Source organism: Callorhinchus milii, unplaced genomic scaffold (assembly GCF_018977255.1).
Source record: "Callorhinchus milii isolate IMCB2004 unplaced genomic scaffold, IMCB_Cmil_1.0 Scaffold21, whole genome shotgun sequence".
Classification (NCBI taxonomy): Eukaryota; Metazoa; Chordata; class Chondrichthyes; order Chimaeriformes; family Callorhinchidae; genus Callorhinchus; species Callorhinchus milii.
Window position 1 is genome coordinate 1,443,283 of NW_024704762.1, and position 18,650 is coordinate 1,461,932.

The 18,650-nt window shown below is 53.0% G+C and overlaps 1 protein-coding gene across 1 annotated transcript in view; it reads right to left on the reverse strand.

The window, feature by feature from the left end:
• Positions 1 to 3,141: 3,141 nt before the first annotated feature.
• Positions 3,142 to 18,650, reverse strand: part of LOC103188345 (phospholipid-transporting ATPase ABCA1-like) — a 79,518-nt gene continuing 64,009 nt past the window's right edge. The window contains exons 36-51 of the mRNA XM_042342629.1: positions 17,004 to 17,078; positions 14,845 to 15,014; positions 14,046 to 14,223; positions 13,335 to 13,450; positions 12,215 to 12,359; positions 11,262 to 11,385; positions 10,367 to 10,496; positions 9,950 to 10,070; positions 9,662 to 9,724; positions 9,062 to 9,168; positions 8,435 to 8,576; positions 6,998 to 7,132; positions 6,443 to 6,546; positions 5,947 to 6,039; positions 4,875 to 5,118; positions 3,142 to 3,473 (exon numbers count right to left, since the gene is read on the reverse strand). Coding sequence (XP_042198563.1) covers positions 3,333 to 3,473; positions 4,875 to 5,118; positions 5,947 to 6,039; positions 6,443 to 6,546; positions 6,998 to 7,132; positions 8,435 to 8,576; positions 9,062 to 9,168; positions 9,662 to 9,724; positions 9,950 to 10,070; positions 10,367 to 10,496; positions 11,262 to 11,385; positions 12,215 to 12,359; positions 13,335 to 13,450; positions 14,046 to 14,223; positions 14,845 to 15,014; positions 17,004 to 17,078 — 2,088 coding nt within the window. The 3' untranslated portion in view covers positions 3,142 to 3,332. The remainder of the gene's footprint in view (positions 3,474 to 4,874; positions 5,119 to 5,946; positions 6,040 to 6,442; positions 6,547 to 6,997; positions 7,133 to 8,434; positions 8,577 to 9,061; positions 9,169 to 9,661; positions 9,725 to 9,949; positions 10,071 to 10,366; positions 10,497 to 11,261; positions 11,386 to 12,214; positions 12,360 to 13,334; positions 13,451 to 14,045; positions 14,224 to 14,844; positions 15,015 to 17,003; positions 17,079 to 18,650) is intronic.

Genomic DNA, 18,650 nt, shown 5'->3' on the forward strand with positions numbered 1-18,650 from the left:
CCTGGATGTTATGAATGCGTGTAGCTCCTGTAGCTCAATGGTTAGAGCACTCGCTTTGCAAGCGAGAGACCTGGGTTCAGTTTGCAGCAGTGCGAAACCTTGGGCAAGTTTCCTTACTCCACACAGAGCCTAATAATAATCCCTCCAAATCCAAAACAATAATAAATTGGTCATTTTCAATCCACGACTGTTTGTGGGACATTACTGTGCGCAATTGGCTGCCGCGTTCGCCCACAAATATACAGTCAATCCACTTTACAGTCTATTCTGTGAAGCGCTTTGGGACGTCGAGAAGATGTGAAAGGCGCTATATCAAATACAAGGATTGTTATTATTATTATGATGATGAGGGTTTCAGCGGCTTACAGTGAGACAGTGGAGGAGCCGGGCGATGTTGCGGAGGTGGGGGGAGGCAGAGCGGGTCATGGCACGGACGTGGGGCAGAAAGGACAGTTGAGGGTCAAACTAGACGCCGAGGTTCCAGACGGGCTCAGCGTATAAAGCGTTTAAACAGGAAATGGACAAGTACACACTGAGGAAGGGGTTAGGATTCCGGTGGCCATCGTTTTGCAAACCAAATCCAAGGGCCCATCTATTGAAATAATGCGTGTTATATATCCCCCCCCACCCCACCCCCCCAACGACGGCTGATGATGGCCGTGTTTCTCTGTTGCTGTGTCTTGGTTTCAGCATTTTATTTCCGTGGCTCAGTTTGTTGACTCTTTTATTTGAGAGAGAGAAGTTGCTGGGGACACTCGGCAGGTCAGGCAGCATCTATGGAGAGAGGAAAGCGAGTCAATGTTTCGGGTCCACGACCCTTCGTCAGAGACGAAGGGTCGTGGACCCGAAACATTGACTCGCTTTCCTCTCTCCATAGATGCTGCCTGACCTGCCGAGTGTTCGGAGTGACTTCTGTTGTTACACCTAAACCTGTTCTGTCTCTACCGAGAGAGTACCTAAAGGAGTTCGCAGTCCAGTTCCGAAGTACCATTTTTTAATGTCATTTCAGTGTGAAACCAGTGACCGTCTTCGCACGTGCGTTCAAATATAGGGCTCGTTTACAACCCAGGCTATAAAATATACGCCAGGCGTCCGCTCGCTCTCACCGCCGAACACGCGAGACTCCGGCAACGCGTCACTGCATCCCGTGCAGCGCGGGGGTGGGGGGTCCGCGTTCGAGCCCGCGCCCCATCGCGTCGCTGAGACGTCTCGAAGCGCTTCGCAGAATAACCGTCGGATTCACACGCCCCGGCAGCCTGCACCTTCATACCGTTTATTTTTAATTTCCTTCACTGCTCCCCCGACACCCCCCAACAGTCACAGCCACTGCCACCCCCACCCACCCCCACCACCCCTATGTGGGACCCTCTAAAGGCTGATGAGCTTCCCCTCTGCGAGGCGCCCTGTAAGGCCAGGTTCAGCCAGTGCGACTGCCTTTGCTAAAAAAAAAACACACCCAATCTGGTGTTGACATCACGGAGCGATCGTCCTCAATGATGGGATGGAAATATTACCTTGGGGGCGAAGTTTTGTGCTTTTGGGGGCGGCGGGGGCAGGGGAGCGGGATGGGGGGGGGGTTAGAGTTGGGCTAAGAAACAGACACAGACCTATACTTAGGCTCCCATCTCTCCCTCTACACTGTCTGTTCACACTCCCAGGTCAGCGACAGCTCAGGTTAGTGACCAGTGCTCCTTCAGCTAACAGTCATCTTGTGATAGAGAAACAACGGCCTCGGCTCGGATCACAATCCCGTGTTGACACCAGCAGCGGCATCACCATCAGGATTCTCTCCCCAGGTTGTGGGATCTGCCACCTCTGATCATGTCCTGAACCTGCGCTGGACGTTTCTCCTCACCCCCCCACCAGGCGAGGTGACCTCTGCAGCGTCTGGCCCCCCTCCCCAATTCTCCAGGCAGCGGTGAGAGAGCCCCCGACCCTTGAGGCTGTTCCTCTGCAGGTTCCCAGTGTTAGTCACTGACCTCTTACGTCATTGAACAATCACAGAAACCTACATCACAGGAGGAGGCCATTCGGCCCAGCGAGTCCACTGGGGCTCTCAGAGCGAGCTGTTCCCATGCCCCCCAACCCCTGCACTGGCCCCAGGAGACACCCAGCCCAGCTCCAGGCACAGCTCGACAGGCCGGGGCGTGAGTGTAACACAACACACCATCGGTCAAGTCAGGAAGCTCAGCGCCCGGGAGATCTGCTCAGTGTCAGGAATGTTAAATCTCAGAGCAGTTTTATTCACTGCAAAAACAAACCCCAAAGTGTTGCTCGGGGTCTGAGCTGCAGGACCCGGGGCTGGGGGGCAGGCGGTGTTTGCCAGATGACAGCTTGGACCCTGGTATAAACCTGCGGAGACTTGGTGTCAAACCGGCTCTGTGTGAGAGGCTGAAAGCCCCTCAGAGGCTGAGGGGCTCAGTGTAGAGCGGAGATGGGGAGGTGAGTGCAGGGGGCGGAGGGGAAATGATGTCTATTCTGGATTAGGCCGAAAACCTATCCCTGTTCCCAAGCTGAGATTCCCTCGCCTCCCGCTTACACTTGGAAATCCCAGAGCTGGATTGCTGGGCCAGAGAGCGCACTCTCCACAGGGCTTTAATCACGGATTGTAACAGGGAGTCCAGGGGGGGGAAAGGGGTGGGGGGGGCTCGCAGAGAGGGACAGCGTCGCCAAGGGGACCCGCCCTTAGCACTGACCCCACGGGAAATGAGCGAGGTGGGGAGGAGGGAGAGCGCATTCCCTACACAGTGAGTCACTGCCAGCACTCGATTGTCAGCAGATCCCAGCAAATCCCCCGGGAACGTCAGGCACTGGAACGTCGCACGGAGCCCGGGGCAGGCAGCCAGCGCAGTCGCAAAAGAAGCAGCGTAAATAAATATGTTTTGTACACACAGGCTGATCACTTATATACACATCCAGGAAGAAAGCAGGTCCACAGGGAGAGAGAGAGAGAAAGAGAGAGAGTGAGGGTGTGAGCCAGGGAGAGAGTGAGCGAGATAGAGGAAGAGTGAGAGATAACATGAGCAGAGATGGAGTGAGGAAGCAAGTGAGAGATGGTGAATGAGAGAGAGAGAGAGAGAGAGAGGGTGTGGGAGCCAAAAGAGAAAGAGCCAGAGAGAGAGAGAGAAAGAGAGAAAGACTTTCTTTTGCAATTATTTTCATTTGACGTTAAGGAAAGATCTCTGTCGGGAGTGTGAAAGGGGGAAAAAATACTTTCTTTTGTACTTCAAACCAGAGTTCGTTGTGTGATAGTTTAGTGAGTTGCTGAATGCGGGAGAGACTCTGTCCTCCGCTCGCTGCTCCGCGCAGACACTGGGCGGCGCTGGGTCCCATCATACAATACTTTCCTTCACAGTATCGTCTGTTAAGAAGCTTGTGATGTGTCTCTGCAAAGCCTCGCTGGGCTGGTCGGGGGGCACGGCCTTCGTGTGCTGGTCCTCATCGCTTTGGTCCTTGGCAAAGTTAACAAACACCTGAGGGGAGAGGAGACAGGATGAGGGGAGTGCAGGCAGTGCCCTCACTGGTGTAAATAAATATGTTTTCTACACCCAGACTGGTTGCTTATATACACAATCCAGGAAGAAAAACAGGTCCAGAGTGAGAGAGAGAGAGAGAGAGAGAGAGAGAGCCGTGGATGTCACCTGCCTTTCCTGTGGGCTCTGGGCAGAGAGACCACCGCAGCCACCGGCCCAGTCACACCTCCCGATTAACACTTGCTGCTCACGTTAAACACTAATCATAGAATCATAGAATTTTACAGCACAAAAGGAGGCCATTCGGCCCATCGTGTCTGTGACGGCTCTTTGAAAAGAGATTCCAATTCAACCCCACTCCCCCACTCTCTCCCCATAGCTCTGCAACCTTGTCCTCCCCAAATAATTTTCTACTTCTCTCTTAAAAGCTGTTATCGAATCGGTTCCCACCAGCCTTTCAGGCAATGTTCCAGATCCCAACAACTCGCTGTGTGAAAACATTTCTCCTCATCTCCCCTCGGTTTCTTTTAACAACTATTTTAACTCTGTGTCCTCGGGTCACCGACCCATCCGCCAGTGAGAATAGTGTCTCCTTGTTCACTCTATCGAATCTCCTCATCATTTTGAAAACTTCTATTAAGTCTCTTCTTAACCTTCTCTGCTCCAAGGAGAATAACCCTCACTTCTCTGCCTCTCCTGATAACTGAAGGCCCTCATTCCTGGTACCATTCTGGTCAATCTCCTTTGCACCCTCTCCAATGCCTTGACATCCTTCCTAAAGTGTGGGGCCCAGAACTGAACCCAGTCTCTCGCTGAGGCCTCACCAGTGTTTATATGTTTTATAACAATGTATAAATCAATTGTAACTCAGAAGAAAAACAGAATGTTGTTCCCGTCTCCCCCTCCCCCCCAACCCCCACCCGCGTGGTCTTCTGGTTATAGGTATATCACCAGCAGCACACGCCTCACCTCCCCCCACCCCCTCGGCCTGCCCTGCCCTGGGCAAGTCATTAGAAGGCATGTGTGTGTCAGCCCGGCTCAGTGGATAAGACTCTCTGAGTCAGAACGTTGTGGGTTAGAACTCATACAGTCTAAGCTCACGCTCCGCCCCAGGGCTCGGGGGGAGCTGCCTTGTCGGAGTTGCCGTGCTCCGGCTGAGACATTAAACCTGGGCCCCGCCTGCCCGCTCAGGTGGACGTTAAAGATCTCACTGCGCTGCTCGAAAAGAGCATTAATGCTCTCCCATTAATCCTGGCCAACAATCCCCAGATAAAACGGGTCCCTCACTTTACGGTGCTGTTGTGGGATATTACTGTGTGCAACTGGAGAGGAGGAGGAAGAGAAGAAGGGATAGAAGAGAGGGAGTGTTGAAGAGGAGGAGGAGGAGGGAGAGGAGCTCACTTGGTCTAACGTTGTCTGTGAGACGGAGTAGTCCTCGATCCTCAGCCTCTGCCTGTTGGAGGTCAGGGCACTGAAGATCTTGGCGAGGGAGCAGTGGGTGGCTGGGAGCTGGTACTGCAGCATGTTGGGGTGTCGCTCCTTCAGCACGCAGCCCGGGAAGCTGGCACCCATGAACTCCTCCACAGGCGGCAAGTCTGAGGCCAGCCCACACAGCCGCAGGACAATGGTGTAGCCATCTCCGAACCTGAGGGCGAGAGAGAGGGGGAAGAAGGGAGAGAGAGGGAAAGAGGGAGGGAGATAGGGAGGTGAGAGAAGGGAGGGAGGGAAAGAGAGAGAGGGAGGGAGAGAGGGTGAGGGGGAGACAAAGAGAGAGAGGGAGGGAGAGAGGGTGAGAGAGACAGAGAGAGAGGGAGGAAGGGCGGGGAGGGAGGGAGGGTGGGGAGGGAGGGAGGGAGGGAGAGGGGAGAGAGTTAGGACCACAGATATTTACAGCACAGAAGAAGGCTGTTCGGTTTGTCGTATCCCTGGGGCTCGTTTAAGAGCAATCCTTTCAGTCGCATTTACTAAAACTGGATGCAATATTCTAACTGTGGTCGAACTAACAATTTATACAAGTTTGGCCTGGTCGCTGGGCCGTTATATTCTATGTAACTGTATTTATAAACCTCCCCTCTTCCTCCTCCTCTCCATTACGATTTTAAATTCTTTCTGGACAACTTTGTCCACCCGCCTTCCCACATTTAAGGATTGATGCACATTAACCGCTCAGTCCCTCTGCTCCTCCAGCCCTTTTAGTATGTTATGACCCAACATACACTTGTTCTTCTCGTTCTTCCTCCCCAAATATAACCTCACATTTGCCTGCATTGAACTTCACTTACCACCTGTCTGCCCAGTCTCGCTCGGTGCCTGTTGTTGCTCACAGGCTTTTTCATTTGTATATAACAATAATATTATATGAAAACAACTGGATGTGAAACATGAGGACCTGCCCTGCCCTGGGGCTGTATAAGTGCCCCAGGAGCAGGGGAACGAAGGGAAGGGAGGGGGGGGGGTGTGGGGGGCAAGTTACCTGCTCTTCAGGTGCTGGACACTGCCGAGGCACCGGAACTGCCCGTTCACCATGATGGACATTCGGGTGCACAGAGCCTCACACTCCTCCATACTGTAATATACACACACAGTGATTCCCCTCCTTACACACTCACACAGTGATTCCCCTCCTTACACACTCACACAGTGATTCCCCTCCTTACACACTCACACAGTGATTCCCCTCCTTACACACTCACACAGTGATTCCCCTCCTTACACACTCACACAGTGATTCCCCTCCTTACACACTCACACAGTGATTCCCCTCCTTACACACTCACACACACACAGTGATTCCCCTCCTTACACTCACACACACAGTGATTCCCCTCTTTACACTCTCACACACAGTGATTCCCCTCTTTACACTCTCACACACAGAAGCAGACACACTCCTGATTTAGATGAAGACCCGCGAGAGCTGGGATCACCACGGCTCAGTGGCTACTGGTGAGGACGTGGCGGACACTGACCTGTGGGAGGTGAGCACCACACAGCGACCCTCCTTGATCACACTCAGGATACAGTTCCACAGGAACCGCCGAGCCTTGGGGTCCATCCCCGTGGTGGGTTCATCCTGTTAAAGGGACAGGGCCATCGTCACACATCACCCAGGAGAGGCCACAATAAACCACATGGAAGTCCACGGCTCGGATAATAATTCCCCATTTACAGAGCCACGGCCTTTGGGAGAGAAACGTCTGACAAATCATCTCATCACACAAATCAGGGTCAGACAACGGATTCATTAGCTGTGAGGGCAGCTCGAGGGACACCACATCGTTGAGACGTCTCAAAGTGGTTCACAAAATTTACTGTAAAGGGGATCGACTGCACAGTTTGTGGGCGAAACGCAGCAGCCAATTTGCGCAGGGCATCAAACACTGACCAAGGAGCCCAGCACGTGGCAGCCGACACTCCGAGGCTCAGTTCTGACCCCCCCAAGGACACGGATGTCTCCTCCCGGTCTCTCTCTGTCTCCCCGCCCCCCCATCATTACCATGTTGAACCCCAAGGCGCTCACTGACCAGGAAGACCACGGCGGGGCAGCCGATGAGGGCGATGGCGGTGGAGAGTTTGCGACGGTTTCCTCCACTGTAGGTCCCGGCCGGTCTGTCTGCGTAATTCACCAACCCCAACTTCCTGATCCCCCACTCAGCCACCTGGGGATAACACAGTGTCAGAGTAAACCTCCCCACACACACACAAACAGTGTCAGTGTAAACCACACACACACACACACACACACACACAAACAACAAATTACACTTGTCTAGCGCCCTTCACAAGGGAAAGATGTCCCGGGGAGCTGGACAATCAGGGGTTTTGGAGCTGAGCTGGGAGTTGGGGTCAGAAGGGGAGGAGGGCAGGGTGGCTTCAGTCAGGATTTTGGTTGAGGCAAGAGAGGGGGGTGAGGCAGAGGGATTGCGGGATAGAATTCCAGAGTGTGGGAGCAGAGATGCGGAATGCCCGACCGCCAATGGTGGGGCGGGAAGTGCAGGAGACCTGAAGCAGCCGGTGTCCGCCAAGTGGAGAGAACAGACATGCTGATGTGGGGTTATGAGGTTGGAGAGGTGGGTGAGGGAGCAAAACCATGGAGGGCGTTGAAGGTAAGAACAAGGATTTTGTACTTAATTCACTGAGGAACGGGAGGCCAGTGAAGCCGGGCTAGAACGTGGGCGATAGGTTCCCGGAGCCTGGTGCGGGAGAGGACACGAGCTGCAGAGTTCTGAATAATCTGCAGGTTGTGGAGGGAAGGGTTGGGAAGTCCAGTGAGCAGGGAGTTGGCGTAGTCGAGCGCAATGAAAATGTGGATCAGGGTCTCAGCGGCCTGTGGTGAGAGGCAGTGGCAGAGGTGGGCAATGTTATAATAATAATAATCCTTGCATTTGATATAGCACTTTTCACGTCTTCTCGACGTCTCAAAGCGCTTCACAGGATTTGCTGTAAAGTGAATTGACTATATTTGTGGGCGAAACGCAGCAGCCAAATGGCACAGCAGCGTCCCACAAACAGGCGTGGATTGAAGTGACCAATTTATTTTTTTTCTTGAGGGATTATTAGGTGTGTGGCGTTATGCAGTTATGAATTATTATGTTGGGGAGGTGGGCAATGTTGGGGAGGTGGGCAATGTTGGGGAGGTGGGCAATGTTGCGGAGGTGGGCAATGTTGCGGAGGTGCGACTAGGTGGAACAGGTCACGGATATCTGAGGGTCAAAAAGAATACCGAGGGTTTGGAATGGCTCTGTGAAGTGAAGAGTGGGGCCAGGAATGGTGTCAGCGGCTGAGGTGAGGAGGCACTGCTGGGAGCCAAGCGGGAGGGTCTCTGTCTCGCCAACATTGAGCTGGAGGAAGTTGGCACTGACTGAAGCTGATAACATCATTCACTGTCCTTGGCTTTTCAGGACCTGGTATGGATGAGGAATGGTGGCCTGTGGGTCAGAGGTCAGAGAGCAAGAACATACCCGTGCGACCTCGGGCTCCGGGACCCCGCGGAGCTGGGCGTAGAGCATCAGGTGCTCACGAGCCGTCAGCAGCTTAGTGATGGCGTCAAACTGCGGGCAGTAACCCGTGTTCTGGTGCACAGCCTGGATGTCAGACAGGATACTGGGGGCAGGAAATAGACTGTTAGTGTGTGTCTGTGTGTGTGTGTCTGGGGTGGTGTGGAGGGGTGTGTAGCTGTGTGTGTATGTGGGGGTGATGTGTGTGTATGTGTGTGGGGTGTGGAGTGTGTGTGGGGGGGTGGGGGGGCGGTATCTGTGTGAGTGTGTGTTTGTTGGGGGGTGTCTGTGAGTGAGTGATGTGTGTGTGGTGTTTCTGCGTATGTGGGTGAGGGGGTGATGTGCGTGTATGGGTATGGGATGTGGAGTGTGGGGGTGTGTGGGGGGGTGTCTGTGTGAGTGTGTGATGTTTGTGTGTGTGTTTGTGTGTGGGGTGAGGGTCTGTGTGTGTGTAGTGGGGAGTGTGTGTGTGGTGTTTCTGTGTGTGTAGTGTAGTGTGTAGTGTGTCTGTAGTGTGTGATGTTTCTGTGTGTGTGTGGGGGGGGGGGGGGGGGGGGGGGCGGGGGGGTGTAGCAGGAGAGGTGTCTGTACCTGTGGTTGTTCAGGAAGGCATTCCCGCTGGTGACCTCAGTGTCTCCGGTCAGCATCTTGAAGGTGGATGTTTTTCCGGCCCCATTAATTCCCAGGAGCCCGAAACACTGTAATATTTACCACTGTCAGACATACAGCAATCCCAGAGCACAGAGAGACCCGGCAATCACAACAGAGACAGAGACAGACATCCACAGGTAATAATAATAGTCCTTGCGTTTTATTACGTGAGGAGGTCGTCTCAAAATGTTGTCCTGACGTGATAGACGCTCAATTTACTATTAAGTGGATATTTTATGGGCAAATGCAGCAGCTAATTTGCACACAGCAACGTGCCACACACAGCCATGAAGTGAAACAAGACCAATTTTATTTGGGGCCTGGATTGTAGGACAGGACACCGGGGAAAATCGTTGCTCTTTTCAAATAGCATCCACCTGTTTAATGTTTCTGACCACTCAGCGCTCCCCCACCCCCAGCACCGTACTGGAATGTCAGCCTAGACCATGATCAACCGAGCCAGACTGGCACAAGCACACTCAAGAGAGAGCGCGAGAGAGAGGGACACAAGAGAGAGCATAAGAGACAGCAGCTTCTCACCTCCCCCGAGGGAATCCCCACAGAGATACGATTAACCGAGGGCTGCTTTTTCATTCTGTAAACCTGGAGATCACACACAGACACAGACACACACACACACACACACACACAGACAGACAGACACACACACAGACAGACACACAAGAGAATTTAATTAGTTTATGGGGTCAGTCGATGGGAGTGGTGGGGGAGGGACGACCACCCCAAGCGTGTGGGGGGTGGGCAAGTTGACGACAGTGGTGGTGGGGTAGGGAGGGGGTGGGAGTGTATGTTAGGGGGGGCTCCTACCTTGGTGAGTTCCTTGATGACCAGGATGTCCGCCTCAGCCCCTCCCTCCGCAACTCGCTGCCGTTCTCTGGCTACATCCTCGTCCTCGGGCCCCAGAGGGGGCAGCTTGATAGACATCGGCCTGTGGGGACCCGGACTGTCAGCTCAGCCTGACCCCCTCCGACACCCCCACCCCGGCCCGTCAGCCCAGTCCAACTTGGCTCACTTTCCTCAGCCCCCACTTCACCCCCTGCTTCAGCTCAGCCACTACCCAGCCCCAACCGCAGCCCCCCACCCCGCCAGCACCCACTTTCCCACCCACCAGCCCCTCCCTCACCCACACAACTCCTCCCCCATGCATACCTTTTCATTCTCACCCCCCACCTCATCTGCTTTCGCCCCTGCACCCCCACACCCCACCCACCCCCCCACACTGACCTGACGGTGATAAAGAACTTGTACTGCAGGAGGAGGGTGAAGGAGAAGAAGAGGAGCCCCTGCACGGCCATCGCAAACATGTTCTTGCCGGCAAGTTCCCAGGACAGCGGTGAGATAAACTGCTTCTCTCCTGCCCAGAGACAACGTCACACAAAAACAACACATGACATTTACGCAGCACCTTTCATGTCGGGAGGACGTCCCAAGGTGTTGGACAGTCAAGGATTTGGACCCGAGCTGGGGGCACAGAAGCTGAAGGCCTGACCGCCAATGTTGGGGAGGGTCAGGCAGGGGATGTGGAGCAGGCTGGAGCCCGCTGAGCGGAGAGAGGGTTGATATGGGCTTTGCAGGTCACAGAGGCAGGAGGTACACAGGGTGACTGTGACAGGCAGCTCCCACCTCGCTGGCCCCCAGCCCTGCTCATGGCTGGCTGTGCAGTTCTCAGCCCCACCGAAGGGGGGGAAAGGGGCTGAGCAGAAACTGGGAGATGTAATAATAATAATAATCCTTGCATTTGATATAGCACTTTTCAAGTCGGGAGGACGTCCCAAAGCGCTTCACAGAACTCACTGTAAAGTGAATTGACTGTATATTTGTGGGCGAACGCGGCAGCCAATTGCGCACAGCAATGTCCCACAAACAGTCGTAGATTGAAAATGACCAATTTATTATTGTTTTTTGTTTTGGAGGATTATTATTAGGCTCTGTGTGGAGTAAGGAAACTTGCCCAAGGTTTCGCCCTCTGCCTGGAATTGAACTCAGGTCTCCTCCCCACAGTCACCCTTGGAAATCCTGAGCCTCACCACAGGCTGACCACAGATCTTGGGGGGGGGGGGTCATGGAGGGGACGAGTGAGTGACAGACATGGAGGGGAGAGGAGTGGGGTGTCACTGACCGAATCTCTCCAGAGCATCTGCCATGGCCTGGTTCTTCACCATGTCGATCAGCCCTCGGCCCAGACAGAAGTGCGGGAAAATGAGGAAAACTTTCTTCAGGATCCGATTTACGTCATTTAACTTCTACACAATAGAAACAGAGGGAGAGAGAGGGGGAGAGAACGTCAGCGAGTGGGGGGGGGGAAGAATATCAACGTGCTTCACTGGATAATACTGTAATGTGTAGTGACTGTGTATTTTGTGGGTAGCCAGTTTGCGGACGGCAATTTCCCGCAGACAGCCATGGGGTGAGTGACCGATGTTATTTGGGGGATTCTCGGCCAGGACACCGGGAGAGAGGGAGAAACTCCCTTCTCGTTTGAATAGCACCGCAGGATCTTTAACGTCCAACAAAACAGCACAGACAGGAGCTCGGATTAATGTCTCATCTAAAGGATGACATCTCCAACCAAGTAGCCCCCATCCCCCCCATCACCGCACTGTGAGCGCAGAGACTCCGACATGGGACTTGAACCCACAACCTTAGGTCTCAGGTGAGAGTGCAACCATTGGAGCCAGGGTGACAGCTGAGGGAATAGAGAGGTTTTGAGGCGGGGGGTGGGGGTGGAGGGGGTAAAATTATATGTGTAGAGTATGAACACTGGCACTGACTAAACCGTTTCCGTGTTGTGGATTCTATGTAAACTCTGACACATCGCGGTAACAATTCACTGTTGTCACTAATTGTAAACTGCCCAGAAATCTCAGAAACAGAGCAGATTACCACTCACCCCCCCAACCCCCGCCTCATCCCCCAGCCCCCCGCCTCACCCCCCAGCCCCCCGCCTCACCCCACAGCCCCCCCGCCTCACCCCCCAGCCCCCCAACTCACCCCACAGCCCCCCGCCTCACCCCCCTGTCTCGCCATCCCACCCCCCCCACCCCCAACCCCCCACCCGCCCTCTGAGGTCACCTTGTCGGTGAAGAGCTCGAGGACGAAGGTGGCGATGCTGCCGTTGATGCCGATGAAGAGGTTGACGCAGGTCAGGACCACATAGGCGGTGCTGGGGATACTGAAGAGGAACGAGGCCGGGTACATGAGAGGAGTGATCGACCACCTGAGGGGAGAGACAAGCACAGCCCACGTGAGAACCCGCCTCCTGCCCAGTCTGCGCTGTCCCGCTACACGGTGGAAAGACTGCGGCTACAAAATGGTCGTCGGTCAGCAGCTCCCCGGGTCACCATCAACATCACTCCCTCCGCACAGCGGCACACAGGAAGCCAGGGGCGGGGGGTGGGGGAGAGTAAAGCCGCTAACAGCTGAGAACAGACTGGACACACTGGTGGATTCTTGCGTTCTGCATAATAATAATAATAATCCTTGCTATTTGATACAGGGTTAGGAGGAGATCAACTCACAGAATGTACTGTTAAGTGTAGTGACTGTGTATTTTTGTAAGCAAACGCCTACAACAACAACTTACATTTACACAGTGCTCTTCACACGGGGTGATATCTTGGGAGGGTTTTACAGAGACAGCCAGGGTTGGCCACAGACCAAGGGGGTTGGGGAGGGGAGAGGCACGAGGGCATCGTGTATGTCTAACTATAAATCTATGTACCAGAAGGTCCGTTTCTACCGCTGAATATGCCGACATTTGTCTCGTTCTCTTACCTCTTCCCATCGCACCTCTGACAAGGGGAGAGCCTCCCATAAAGCAGAGCTAATGTGTCTCTGTCTGGAGTGTGTGTGTGTGTGTGGGGGGGGGAGATGGGGGGGATATTTAAGCACTCTGGGACACTAAGTGGTGTGAAGGGCGCTATATAAATGCAAGTTGTTGTTGTAGTCCTGTGCAGGCTGGTGATGCCTGGCTGAGTTTCTGCCTCCCTAACCCAGGGCGTGTGAGGCCGAGATCAGAGAGAGCTTCAACCCGCAGACCCTCCTACATTGTCTGGATTTCTGATCAGCGGGACCGGCTTGCTTATTGCTGAGTGTATAACCGTGCAGTGGTCAGGGTGAAGACGCTGGTGAGTGTCCGGGCAGCAGAACTGATCACAGAGGCACGGAGCTGACTGAGCTCACACACACCCACCCGTACAGAAACAGCAACAGGATCAGGGCTGGCAGGTTGGAAGCCGACACGTAGGACTTCTGTTGAAAGCAGATAAAGATGGACACAACCAGAGTGGCGGGAATCGAGTAATTACACTGAAAAGAAAACAAATACACAGTCACTTCACTTTACAATATATTCTGTGAAGCTTTGAGATGTCTCGATGACGTGAAAAGCGCTGTATCAAACGTAAGGATTATCATTAGTAGGTTGCTTGTAATATGATACAGAATGTCAGGTATAAGGAGGTCTCAGATCACTGTACAGGATATACTGTACAGTGCAGTGACTATGCGCTTTGCAAGCAAATGCAGTAGATAATTAGCCAACAGCAACGTCCCACAGACAGACAGAAAGCGACTGAATCATTTTATATCTGAGACACCGAGAGAAACTCCCTTCCCTTGTCCGGCAGTCAGCAGGTTTCAGAGTAACTGCACTGAAAAGTTCCTGGATCTTTAATGTCCACCTGGAGAGGTAGACAGGGACTCAGTTTAATGTATCGTCTGAGGGTTGACACCTTCAATATTGTACCGTTCCCCCAGCACTGGAAAGTCAGCCTGGGGGAGTTCATAGTCCCGACTGGGGAGCTTGCGTTCACCCCCACCCATCACAGACCCTGACTCTACCCCCCAGCCCCCTCCGCACCGGTTCCTGAGCCCCCACTCTCCCCATGCTCTCAGGTCTCACCATGTCCCAGGCGAAGTTTGCCAGCCAGTACACAGAGGGCTTGACCCCGCTAACGAACTGCAGGTGCTTGGCTTGGCTGACCCGCTCCTCGATGAGGAAGAGGACGAAGCTGGCGGGGACGAAGGACATTGCGAACATCACGCAGATGGAGACGAGGACATCGACCGACGTAGTCATCCTGGAACAAGAGTACGCGGCTCAGTGACTGTGCGTTCAGCTGCCCATCCCCCACCCCATTGCCCGTTCCTCCCCCCCCACCCGGCCTCACACGCCAGCGGGTAATCCAAGGTAACCATCTCCCTAAACTCCGAGAGGACGACACACCAGCCCTTGGTGGGTAAACGGCACAAAAGCAGAGCTTTAGGGGAAACTCTACTCATCCTGCAAGTCTAACCAGCGTGGTGCTAGTTGGGCAAGCGATGGGAAGCTTGCCAGACAGTGCTCTCAATGGCAAGCTGTGTAGATTGAGCTGGATACCCCCACCACCCCCACTTCCCTCACCCCCACCCTCCCTACTCCCCCCACCCCCACCACCACCCCAGAGGCCGGGCACACACAGATCAGGTACACGACAACAAAACAACAACATTTACACGGTGGCTTTCACGTCAGGAGGATGTCCCAAGGCGCCAGACAGTTAGGGATTTGGACCCCAGCTGGGGGTTGGGATCAGGAGGGCGGGGGTAGGAGAGTGACCGAAGGTGCGGTTGAAGAGGAGAGTCTTGAAACGGGCCTTGAAAGAGGCGAGTGAGGGGAGAGGTGGAGGGACTGTGGGAAGGACACAGAACGTGGTACTCACAGGGCCACCTCAGACAGCTGCTCTTTGGTTAGGTTGAGTGGGTGGTTGAAGGCTGTTATTCCAAACATCTCGGGATCCTGTCCCGGGGGGAGGTTGGCCCTCAGCACTGCATTGTTCATCACATTGACAAAGGACACCATGGAGTGCCAGCCCTTGTTGTTGAACCAAATCTGTCAACAAATCAGCAGATATTATACAATAATAAGAATCCTTGCAGTTGATGAAGCACCTTATCACTTCTTCGAGATGTTTCAAAGTGTATTTTGTGGACGAACACAGTAACCAGTTGATAATAATAAACATAATAATTTGATATAGCTCCTTTCCTGTTGGGAAGATGTCTTGAATCACTTCACAGTAAAGTATATATGAGACTAGTTCATAGGTAACCAGCAATGTCCTGCAAACAGTCATGAACAATTTTTCCTGGGGAATTGTCGGCCAGAACACCAGGAGACACTCCCTTCTCTTTGTGGTCCACCTGAACAGACAGAACAGGTGTGTTTGCCTTTAGCATCTCAGCAATGGGAACAGTGGGAGAAGATCAATGGGAACAGTGGACCGGGCAAGGAGTGGGAGGGATTTTGAGGTGACAGAACCATAGAAATTTACACCGGGAGAGAGAAACTCCCTTCCCTTTGTAAGGTCTGGTGGAGCCCCAGTTTACTCAATACAAGTTGACACAGAGATTCAAAGAAAAGGTCTTTATTCACACACAAGCAGCGATAGTCTCTGGATTAACGTTGATATTATATTATCACATCAGCAGACAGGTTTATCCAACATAACAATCTAAATGTATATTCCCCGCGCTTAGACCAGACTCCGACTGGAGAAAGACCTCTTTACGGTCCTCACTACTCTTCTTAAAACTGAGCCCATGGATATAGCAGAATCGATATCGATCGCATTGGGAAGTGTGGTGACTCTCTACACAACTAACTCCAACTACTTCAAAGTTATATCTTTCTTTTACGTGTTTCTAACTCTTGTCATAGAGATAGCCCCCACCCTTCTCAGGCTGCTTTGCACAGAGAGATATGGACAACTTCTGGGCAGCTTTCCATAGCTGCTTGTTTCTCAGCCTTAAGATAGGCAGGTGTCTGAGGCTGTAACCTTTTAATCTGAAGCTGACCTCAACCGGTCCAGCGATGCTATGTGTAACCCCTGCTAAGCTAGTCATTAAAACAAACAAAACGTATTAAGGGATTATGGGTAGGTTACATTCTAAACATATATAAAGATTAATTAAAAGCCTTAAAAAACATTAAATATCACAAATATAATCCTTTTCAAACGGGCAGTTACGGTTTAACATCTCAGCCGAAGGATGGCACCTCCAAATCAGCTCTGCGCTGGAGTGTCAGCCGAGACTGTGAGCTCAAAGACCCGAAGTGGGGGCTTGAACCCACAACCTTCTGACTTCGAGGCAGAGATCTGCCCCACTCAGCCTGAATGACACTGCAATTTTTTTTGAAGAATGAGCCAGAGGAGGAGACGGTGCAGAGAAAGCCGCAGCCAACACTTAGTGCTTGTGATGTTCTTGGGTAAATGAGAAGCTTGTGATCAGAGATAACCACTGCCCTGTACAGAGCTTGGAACGTTCCCATAATCAGCAGGTTAGACACATAGTGTGTCTTTTATACAAACTATTCTCGTCTCCATTGAAATAATTGCTGAGTTCTCACTAAATTAGAGACCAGAGCAACTGATATGGTTCTCTGTGATTCTGTCTAAAAACACAGACAAGTCTGTCTGCTCAACCAGCCTGAACTCACAGTAAACTCAGACAGAACTTCATCTTATTATAGTAATCTATAACTTTCAAAGTCTAAATTATTTCACAGCTCTTTCCACCCACCAGCTAGGGCCTGTGTAATCCCATAGGGAGGGTCCCATCTGAGATGGTGTATGTAGCACTGGAATGTTGGAACCAAGTCAATCTTCTGTGGGGGTCTCGGTAGTCTGATCCTCCCACCCCCGATTCCGTCACACCGACGGGCTGGCACTCGGCGTGGATGATTATAGCTGTTAACGGACAGGCTAGGTCACCCTTAAACCCAGCAAACCCCAAGTTCTCCCCCTCTCCGCCACTCCCCTCTCTGCCTCCTCACTCTCCGCGCCCCCACACACACCTCCGCTGCCTTGTGTGGACTCACCTTTACATTGTTCCTGGTGCTCAGCCCGTTCATGAACTCAGTGACTCTGCCCAGGAGCCGGTCCGTGGAGCTTCCCTGTCAGTGACGGCAAATTAAACCGGGATTAATTACTGAACCGCTTCACAATAACCGACTGCTTTATCCACCGGCTGAAATCCAAGAAGGGGGTGGGGGGGGGAAGGTAAGCCAAGAGGAGGGTCTCCTTGGAGCTGAACTGGCTCCAAGGTGACGTGTTTGGCAATGGAATGTTTAAACCTGGTTCGGTTCCTGAGCCAGGGGTGTCCACAGTATTCCAGAGCACTCACTGCTGATGGCAGCACCGCCAGCTTGGCTCATCGCAGGACTAGGAAGGGCCGACCATGCACTCGGGGCAGGGAGTCATCCCACTCAGCTCCCGTTAACCCTGCAAGCCAAAGCCTGAATGGGTAAGGCGGTCATCAGTAGAGAGAGAGACAGAGAGAGAGGACGCATTCCGTTCCAAAAACACAGGCATTTCCAATATGTAGGTGGATGCAAGGAACTCTCAGCTTGGTTTAAGCACGGGGATGGGTTTCCATACCTGGCTGACACATGGCTGACCCCAAAAAATACAAAAACTGTCTTTTACGTCCAGAACTCATCATCACATGTCCAGTTCATCATCTCTGAGCGACCTCACGCACACCTGCTGCAAACCCACAGGAGACGATCCTCAACTATAACAACCACAATGCTTAAACTTGACACAGTGCCTACAATGTGCAAACATTTCAGGTAATTGCCGTCAAGCGTATTTGTAGGTCAGCAATTTGTACACAGCAAAGTCCACAAGCACGCCATGAAGCGAGCAACCAATTTATCTGGGGGATTGTCGGCCAGGAAACCAAGAGAAGCTCTCCTCCATTTCCCGACAGCTCATTAATAATAATAATATTCCCTGCATTTGATACAGCTCCTCAGCAAGTCATTGAGACGTCCCAAAGCACTTCACAGGATACATGGCACTTCCCAGGATTTTGTCTGTGCATTTTGTGGGCGAAACGTGGCAGCCAATTGCAAAGCAACGTCCCACAAACAGCTGTGGAGGGAGGGAGGGAGGGAGTGACCCAAATAGTTTTTGTATTTGGCGGATTGCTGGTGAGGACACCGGGGGGGGGGGGGGGGGGAGAAAGATTCCTCTCACTTTGTATAGTGCTGTGGGATCTTTAATGTCCACCTGAGCAGTCACAGACAGAGGCTCGGTTTAATGTTTCATCCATTCATTCTGCTGCAAGTACTGAAACACGTCCCCCGTCACTCACCGTGAGACCCGACCCCGTCACTCACCGTGAGACCCGCCCCCCCATCACTCACCGTGAGACCCGCCCCCTCATCACTCACCGTGAGACCGCCCCCCCCGTCACTCACCGTGAGACCCGACCCCGTCACTCACTGTGAGACCCGCCCCCTCATCACTCACCGTGAGTCCCGCCCCCCCGTCACTCACTGTGAGAGCCGCCCCCGTCACTCACTGTGAGACCCGACCCCATCACTCACCGTGAGACCCGACCCCGTCACTCACCGTGAGACCCGACCCCGTCACTTACCGTGAGACCCACCCCCCGTCACTCACTGTGAGAGCCGCCCCCGTCACTCACCGTGAGACCCGACCCCATCACTCACCGTGAG